The 9,165-nt window shown below is 37.3% G+C and overlaps 1 protein-coding gene across 1 annotated transcript; it reads left to right on the forward strand.

The window, feature by feature from the left end:
• The first annotated feature begins 2,084 nt into the window (after positions 1-2,084).
• LOC106337935 lies at positions 2,085-2,678 on the forward strand. The gene has a single exon (XM_013777031.1). The coding sequence runs from the start codon at positions 2,085-2,087 to the stop codon at positions 2,676-2,678; it is 594 nt and encodes a 197-aa protein (XP_013632485.1).
• The last annotated feature ends 6,487 nt before the right edge of the window (positions 2,679-9,165 follow it).

The following is a 9,165-nucleotide window of genomic DNA, read 5'->3' on the forward strand; positions in this document are numbered from 1 at the left end:
TCCTTGTGCTTTTGATTGTTGTTTCTGCAATTTTTTAAAACTTTTGATTGTTTTATCTCATGTGTTTTCAGGAAGATTTTCAAAGGCTTAGAACGCGAGTGTCTGACCTCGCGAGTGTCTGACCTCGCGAGTGTATGTAAGGTACTCTTCAAACAACTTCCTAGTCTCTTTTCTTTGAATAATAAAAACATATAACGTGAAAATGTTTATAAAAGCTAAAACTCATTTACTGTAAAATTTCATAACTGGTGAGATTTGATTGGTGTTACATGCTACTGAATTGCTTTCTACCTTCCTAACTCCTAAGATTTGATTGGGTTTAAATGTTATACTTAGTTAGAAATCGGTTCCCGAAGGCTCTGTGTTGCTAGTTGAGTACTTAGTCAGATTTGATTGGTGTTAAATGCTACTAGTTTGCTTTCTACCTTCCTAACTGCTCATATTTTATTGGCTTTAAATGTTTCTTAGTTATAGATCGCTTACTTAAGGCTCTGTGTTGCTAGCAGAGTAACACAGAGCATTCTCTAACCATGGATACCACCCATGGTTATGTTAACCTACTGAATAGTCAATCTTCAGTTGACTTTGATTCACCCGAACCTGCTTGGTTCAGTAGCCAATGTCCTGATGAGTCTAGTGTCAAAGAGAGGAGAAAATGGTCATCGAAGGAGGATATAATCCTCATTGGTGCTTGGCTCAACACCAGCAAAGATTCAATAGTGAGTAATGAAAAAAAAGCTGGTGCCTTCTGGAAGAGGATTGTAGAGTACTACAACTCCAGTCCTCTCCTGGTTGGGACAACCCCAAGAGAACTAGGACAATGCAAGCAAAGATGGGCTAGGATCAATGATTTGGTCTGTAAGTTTAATGGCTGCTACGAGATGGCACTGAGGGAGCAAAGAAGCGTGCAAAATGACAACGATGTGATGAAGGCAGCCTTGGATATCTTCCACAGTGACCAAAACATGAAGTTCAACTTGGAACACGCGTGGAGGGAGCTTAGGCATGATGTGAAATGGTGCTCCACCTATCTGGAGAAGGACAATGCTAAGGACAAGCGCAAACCAGTGGATTTTGCTGGAGGGGCAGTGCCAGAGCCAGAAGAGAGACCAATAGGGGTTAAGGCTGCTAGCAAGAGGAAGAAAACTGGAAAATCAGAAGAATTGGCAAAGCTAGAAGGACTGTCAGAGATCAAAAAGCAAATCTCAAAGCAAAGTTTGCTTGAATGTTTGCTTGCAAAACCCGAGCCACTCTCTGAGATGGAATTAGCTCTGAAAATGAAACTTATGTCTGAAATGATGTGATGATTGATGGTTTGTTAGAACTAACTTTAGTGATGTTTGCATTAGAAATTTGCTTATTTTTTTACTTCGCTTACTCATCTCATTTTCTCTGTTTCAGGTGAAGTACAAGACCATGTGCCTGATGAAGACAAAAGATGGTGTCTCTTCCTTGTTCAGTCACGGATTGTTTGTTTCTCTGTTTTTTTTTGCTTGTATTTCCATGTGAACCAAGTCACGGGTTGTTTGTTTCTCTGTTTCTTTTTGCTTGTGTTTCCATGTGAACCAAGTCACGGATTGTTTGTTTCTTGCCTCTATAAGTATGTTTGTAGACTCGGCTATGAGCTTGTAACTCTTCTTCTACTCAGAACTTGTAACTCTATTCTAAGTCTGTTTCCTTTGCTTTTATAAGTCTGTTTGAAAAATAATAGTTATAAGACTCGGCTACAATCTCTCCGATCGTAACGTCACAAACACTCTCCACAACCACAAGTCCAACCACGCAGTCTCCAAATCTTCGTATTAAGGTGGCAAAAGATATATATTTCTATCTCGTAATTTAAGATTTTCATATATAATCATAGATGTCCCGTAGATGTCCCGTGAAATTTTCATATACAAACTACATACCTTGGTCCCGTGAAAATAAAAGGAAAATGTTTGATGTTAATGTCTATTTAACTTTTATATTTTAAAACTGAAATCATGTTCCATAAATAGCCTATTTCTCACTTTTTAGTATATACCAATTTCTAATGTTATAGTCTGGCCTTTAAATCGGTTTTGAAGGAAGGATAGCCAAATATGGCAGATGAACTCGATCAAAGATTAAATGAGGCTTTGGATGAGTATGTTGAAGATACATACAACAACATCGTGGAAAATCGAACAAATAAAGTGAGGAAACATGCATATATCGAACGAAATCGCGAAGCGGGCCACAACCGTCTATGTAATGACTACTTCAGTGAAGATCCGACATTTTCGGCTCATTTATTCAGACGCCGTTTCCGCATGAACAAGGCAGTATTCATGCGTATTGTCGTTCGCCTCTCAAAAAATGTTTCATTCTTTCAACAAAGAAGAGATGACGTCGGAAGGTTAGGTCTATATCCACTACAAAAGTGTACGGCAGCTATTCATATGCTTGCTTATGGCTGTGCGGCTGACGCCGTTGACGAATATCTCCGACTTGGTGAAAGCAAAGCACTTTCGTGTTTAACCAATTTCACAGAAGGCGTAATACAGTTTTTTGGAGATGAGTATCTACGAAGATCCACTCCAGACGATCTTCAACGATTACTCGATATTGGAGAGATACAGGGCTTTCCTGGGATGATAGAAAGCATCGACTGTATGCATTGGGAGTGGAAAAATTGCTCAACCGCTTGGAAATGACAGTACACACATGGATCAGGAAAGCCGACAATTGTCTAGGAGGTTGTAGCTTCACAAGATCATTGGATATGACACTTTTTTTTTGGTCCTCCAGGTACCTTCAACGATATTAACGTCCTCGATCGGTCACCTGTTTTTGATGACATTTTACAAGGTCGAGCTCCAAGGGTATAGTACGTGGTCAACGGACACCAGTATGATTTGGTGTACTACCTCACGGACGGTATATATCCAAAATGGTCAACATTTATCCAATCTATCTCACTCTCTCAAGGTCCTAAAGCAGAGTTATTTGCTAAAGTTCAAGAAGCAACCCGAAAAGATGTGGAGCGTGTTTTTGGAGTATTGCAAGCTCGATTTGCGATAGTGAGAAACCTGACTATTTTGTGGGACAAGAGACAAATAGAGATGGTTATGCGAACATGTATCATACTGCACAATATGATAGTAGAAAATGAACGCAATGGATACACTCAGTATGATACATCTGAGTTTGAAGAAGGAGACTCGAGCAGAAGTTCACATGTGGATATGTCCTATTCTACCGACATGCCTTTAAATCTCGGTAATATGCTTGGCGTACGACATCATGTTCGTGATAGGCGTATACATGAACAATTAAAATATGATTTAATTGAAAATATTTGGAACAAGTTTGGTAATGATGAAGATGTTTAATTATTGTATGTTTACATTTAATCATATAATAAATAAAAATTTTAAATTTAAATGTTTTACGAATTTAATAATTTTTAATTTCTAAGAACTCCATAATGAATAACACCATTGGACATACAATTTTGATTAGAGTCCTTAACTATTCAAACAAAAACAAATTAAAAAAATATTATTCTATTGTTAAGGACTCCAATGTTGGGTAACACCATTGGAGTTGCTCTTAGAGGCCCAAGACGAATAAATGATACGGTGAGTTAAAAAAAAAAGGACAGGTGTCGCAACGTGGTGAGCCGAATATCTGACGTGTCTTCTTCATGTGAGAGAATCTTGTTCTTTATATTATAAGACTAGTGTTCCGTCTCGTACTACGTACGAGTAAAAGAATCATTAAATTTGATATTAGAATTAAGATGAGGTACTTAGTGTTCTGTTATGTACTACTACTACGTATATGTAAAGAATTTCTTAAAACATATGATACAATGAAGATCAATGATTGTGAGGAAAATGCAATTTAAAGCTAGTTTGTAATAAAAATTTGAATCAAAATTATGAAAAAATGATATCTTCATGATTTGCATTGTTTTAGCCATTCATTCTTGCATATTTTGATCATTTAGGATAACATTTAGAACTACACTACATATGTCTTTATCAGGTGATGGAGATGTCAAATGGTGACTTTGGAGCATTAAAAGAGGATTTGGAGGCAAGATTGGTGATTTTCAAGCATGAGACAAGATGATCAAAGTGTCCCAGAAGTAGTGCAACAGTCCTAGCGGCCTTATGACCACATCGAGAAGCCGCTGCAAGCGTTCGTGAAACGGAGACCAAGTGTTGGAGCGGCCTTTCGCAGCGGTGTTCTGAAGCCGCTGGAGAAATACCCCACTCCCTGCCTCATACGTACTTGTCGTAGTGGTCTGAAGACAAAGTGAGGAAGCCGCTGCGAGAGCCTCAGCGGCCTAGTGGAGCGGTTTCGCCTGGCCGATGCGAGTCCAGAAAGTCAACATTTCCGAGTTTGACAAGATAATTACCAATTTGTGTTTGGGTTAACCCATGTTTGTTGGGTTATCCCAGTTCGATTTTAAGCTACTATAAATGTTTCTCAGACCTAATCTTAGGATCTTATCTTGTTTTCTATCTAATCAAAAGCCACTTTTGGGTGAAAGATCTAATCTTGATCATTTTCTCTTATCTTGCTTGATTACTTTGATCATTAATCATGTTTAGACTTAAATCAACTAATGATTTAGAGTCTACCATGATAATGAGTGAGTAGTCATCTTTGGATTCATGGGTTAGGATGATTAGGATGATTAAGTGATGGTCTAGAATGTTTAGAGAATATTAATATGTTTCCTTGCTTGATTGAGTGATCTTAATGTTAATCTAGAGTTGGTCATTCTAGTTTAAAATTTTAGACATTTCATTGCCCGGAAGGGGTTCGATGAAATGTCTGAGCCAACTCAACATGCTCTTAGCTTACCCTACCAAAGGGATTTGATGTTAGGGGAGTTTAGAAAGTTGAATGATCTATTATTCTTAATGATTGCTTGATTGACACAAACCAAAAGAATTTTATGTTTGATCAATGAGAGTAAATGAGCTTTTGTCTTGGGAATGAACTTACTTAGAATTGCTATCTAGACTTAGGGGAATGTGTTGATTGAACATTGTCATCTTAGATTAAATCTTAGTCATCTGAAATCAAAATCCTATGCCCATGATGATACGTCCTAGATTGAAGGATCACTTTAGCTGGGTGTTAGATATGAACCGACTTTTAATCCTTTTGTTGATATTTCTTGATTCAAATGGGCTGAAGACCATCACCAAAAGTCTGGTCGAATTTGGTGTAAAACCGACCCAAATTGAATTTCTTATGAATTTTTCTGTGGGCTGAAAAAGCCCATTTCACCCAGCAACTGAACCAGCTCTAAGTAAGTGTCACTTAGCTCATTCAGCTCTAAGTAAGTGTCACTTAGCTCACTCAGCTCATCTAGCTAAGATATGTAAGTGTCACTTTGATTCAGCTCGACCAGTTCGCCCAAATAAGTGTCACTTCGTCCAGCTTGTCCAAAGTTAGCTTCTGGCTCAACCATGGTTGCTTCATCCGATGGGGAAACCTTGGTTGGGTCGAGTTGTGCACCATCCTGGCCCGGGTCTACGATCCAGGGCGCATCATTCCCTCTCACTTCAAAAAGATTTGTCCTCAAATCTGTAACATTAAAAGGAAAAGGGTTATAAGCAAAGGAATCATAATCAGAACATTGCTCACCTTGAGTTTGGTCCGGTGTTTGAATGGAAGAAGATCTTTCTTGGTTTGATTGATGACCACGGATTTGTTATTCATCTAGCCCCTCCATTGGATCATATGTGAAGTCATCAAAAATTGGAAATGGGTCTTCCTTTTCTGGCTCGGTTTCAACGTTCTCATTCTCCAAAGTCACCAACGGTCTTTGCTTTTGACACTTGTTAGCATAATGACCGATCCTATGGCATTTGAAACACCTGGTAGAAAGAGCTTTGCTTGTGGGCTTCACAGCTTTGCTTTTATCAGAAGACAACACATTAGTTTTCAAATCAGAATTTGAAAGAGAAGAAAAATTACTTTGCTGTTTTGGTGCAGGAGAAGTGTTGGTGTTTCCCTTCTTTTTGAGTTGTCGGATAGCATGAATTGCCTTATGCAACATCTTCTCCAAGCTGACATAAGTCTGAAGCTCATTCTGATCACACACATCACGGTTGCTTCTCTTGGCTTTGGTGAAGGGACGATCACCACTTCTGGCCCACTTCTCATCATTATCGAACCTGTTTTGCCTCTTCCTTTGGTTTCTCTGTTTCTGCACAGAATCAAACCTATTAGAAGCAAAATGTTTCTTATCTCCAAAAATCAATTGCTTTTTTCAAGCACGGTTTTAAAAGGATAATAAACATCTTGTTGTAGTTTTGAAGCCTGATTTGATTTCTTGTGAAGTCCAAACATCCTGAAAACACTTAACAAAAGAGTTAGCAAATAAAAATCCTCACACTATCAAAGTGTAGGTGATCACTCAGAGTTCGTTTCACTGGTTCAAAGGATGATATGCAGTCAAAAATCAGCAATCAAAAACCAAAACAACCTTTTATGGGTAAAAAAACAGAGAAAGAAAGATGAAGTGATTTATATATGGATCCGCCTTAACTGTCCTAAGGTTGGGTTTCTCTTCAGCCAGTAGAGTTTCTCTTCCACCACTCCCTCTGGATTTCTCTTCAGAAGTGATTCAAGCCAAAACTTTTTTTTCTTCTTTTTATCGATTTTTTTTTATAATAGGCGATCACAAGGGAGTAAAGGAACAACCCGGATCCAAGAAATAAGAAAAGAAAAACGTGGAGAGATGAGAAGATGAAAAGATAAAATGAAAACAAACCAGCCAAAGTGGCTCTGATACCACTTGATACGTCCTATATTGAAGGATCACTTTAGCCGGGTGTTAGATATGAACCGACTTTTAATCATTTTGTGGATATTTCTTTATGCAAATGGGCTGAAGACCATCCCCAAAGGCCTGGTAGAATTTGGTGTAAAACCGACCCAAATTGAATTGCTTATGAATTTTTCCGTGGGCTGAAAAAGACCCATTTCGCCCAGCAACTGAACCAGCTCCTTCTTCAGTGTCACTTAGCTCATTCAGCTCCAAGCTAGTGTCACTTAGCTCACTCAGCTGATCCAGCTCAGATAGGTAGGTGTCACTTTGATTCAGCTCGCCCAAATAAGTGTCACTTCGTCCAGCTCGTCCAAAGTTAGCTTCTGGCTCGACCATGGTTGCTTCATCCGACGGGGAAACCTTGGTTGGGTCGAGTTGTGCACCATCCTGGCTCGAGTCTACGATCCAGGGTGCACATGATTCCTATTTTATCCATTTGATTGAAAGTTGCTTAGTTAGTTGTGTTGAAACCTTGTTAGCTTGATTGAATCACCTCATCATATTGATTGCATTTAGTTTAAGTATGAACTTGAATTCTCTTTGATTTGAAACTCTTAGAAATGGATTGACATAAAATACTATAATGATTTGAATCTTGGACCCTTGAAAAGTCCATTTCAAAAAGCAAAGATAGAACTGTAAAGTTTGCATAATCTATTAACTTCTCTAGTGGATGAAATTTCTTTTTGCTACATAATGCCTACAAAAAGATTGAGACATAACTGAATTTATAATATCTTTTCATTTGCAAACAGTGTTCTTATTTTGCTTTTAGTATTGATCCCATGCTATGCATGAAAATAATTTTGCTTACAAATAAAACAAAGTTTAGTTATGTATAATTAATAGTTCGAGAATAGAGGCTTTAATAAAATCATCGATGAATTTGATTGTTTTAGTGATGCGGTAGAGTGGAAAAATTAATTTATTTATCAGTGCATGTGTATTAGACATCTGAAAAAAAAATTATGTATTGCAAAGACTGCAATAATACAAAATATAGTTGCTAAAATATACCTCTTAATTTTGTCATAGAATTTAATTAACCTTCATGTGGGTTTTGCCATCTCCAAGACTTCGTGTTACTCTGGCTCCCATAAACCAATTTTCTTATAGAATATCTAAAACATTAAAACTATAGAAAAAGTATCAAAGTACTATACTCACCACAATATCTTCAAAGATGTTTTCAATCCACATTTTGATGTAAAACCTGGTAGGAAAACAATGAAGAGATTTTAAAGTAATGAAAAAATAAGATCATGGACAAAGAAGAAGGGTCATTGGTTGTGTGGCCTGTTTAAAAAAAAAACGGTTCCTGATGTACAGTGGGAAAACAATGTATCATTATGGAAACGCAAAATAATATATTTTTTTAAATGTAAAAAAGAAAGACTTTCCCAGTTACCACGTTAATGTTTTATATCTTCCTCTTCTTTCATGCTTTTTGTCCTATAGTCTCTTTGATACAATTGAACCTCCAGCAATTCATATACACAAATCCACTCTTTCACAAAAGCATGTAATGCTTCGCTGAAGCTAACAAATATATACAAAAAAGGGAGATAATGTCACTGGAAAATATGGGTTGCTGAAATCTGATTAGATATGAATCGTACTCTGCATTAGATCGAGACATTCCATATGGCCCCAATTATGAATTAGGATATTGAAATCAGTATTCTCTTTTTCGATCAGTTTAGAATCGAAGAGATTTTAAAGTAATGAAAAAATAAGATCATGGACAAAGAAGAAGGGTCATTGGTTGTGTGGCCTGTTTAAAAAAACTGTTATGCGGTTCCTTTTTTTCTTTTGTAAGCTTTATTTTGTTTAAATTATTTTTTCTTAAATATATATTTTTTTAACTTTCACGTGGCATTATCTAATTCGCCAGACGACTTGCGCTTTATTATATAAGGAATTTATTTTTTCTTTATTCACTACAAGAAAACATAATCTTAACGAGGGCGGTTTTCCTCGTTATTTCGTCGTAAAAGAGGCTTTACGACGAATTAGCGAGGAAACGTGTTTGCTCGTTACACGTCCGTCGTAACACATATTTCCTCGCTAATTCGTCGTAACTTAGCGAGGAATATATTTCGTCGTAAAGACGAAGTAGAGCGATTCGTCGTAAGACCACGTCAATATTCCTCGTAAGGACGTCGCTACAATTCCTCGTAAATACCTCGAAAATAGTTCCTCGTAACCTACACGTAAATACCTTGAAAGAGTTTCCTCGCAAAATACACGTAATAACCACGAAATAATTTCCTCGTAAAATCGTCGTAAACGTTTCCTCGTTATTTCCTCGTAAATGATTCCTCGTAAAATACTCGTTATTG

This window comes from Brassica oleracea, chromosome C4 (genome assembly GCF_000695525.1).
Source record: "Brassica oleracea var. oleracea cultivar TO1000 chromosome C4, BOL, whole genome shotgun sequence".
Classification (NCBI taxonomy): domain Eukaryota; kingdom Viridiplantae; phylum Streptophyta; class Magnoliopsida; order Brassicales; family Brassicaceae; genus Brassica; species Brassica oleracea.

Bases quoted from the DNA above. Each gene is read 5' to 3' on its own strand.
- LOC106337935 (XM_013777031.1), top strand. From the start codon at position 2,085: ATGGCAGATGAACTCGATCAAAGATTAAATGAGGCTTTGGATGAGTAT.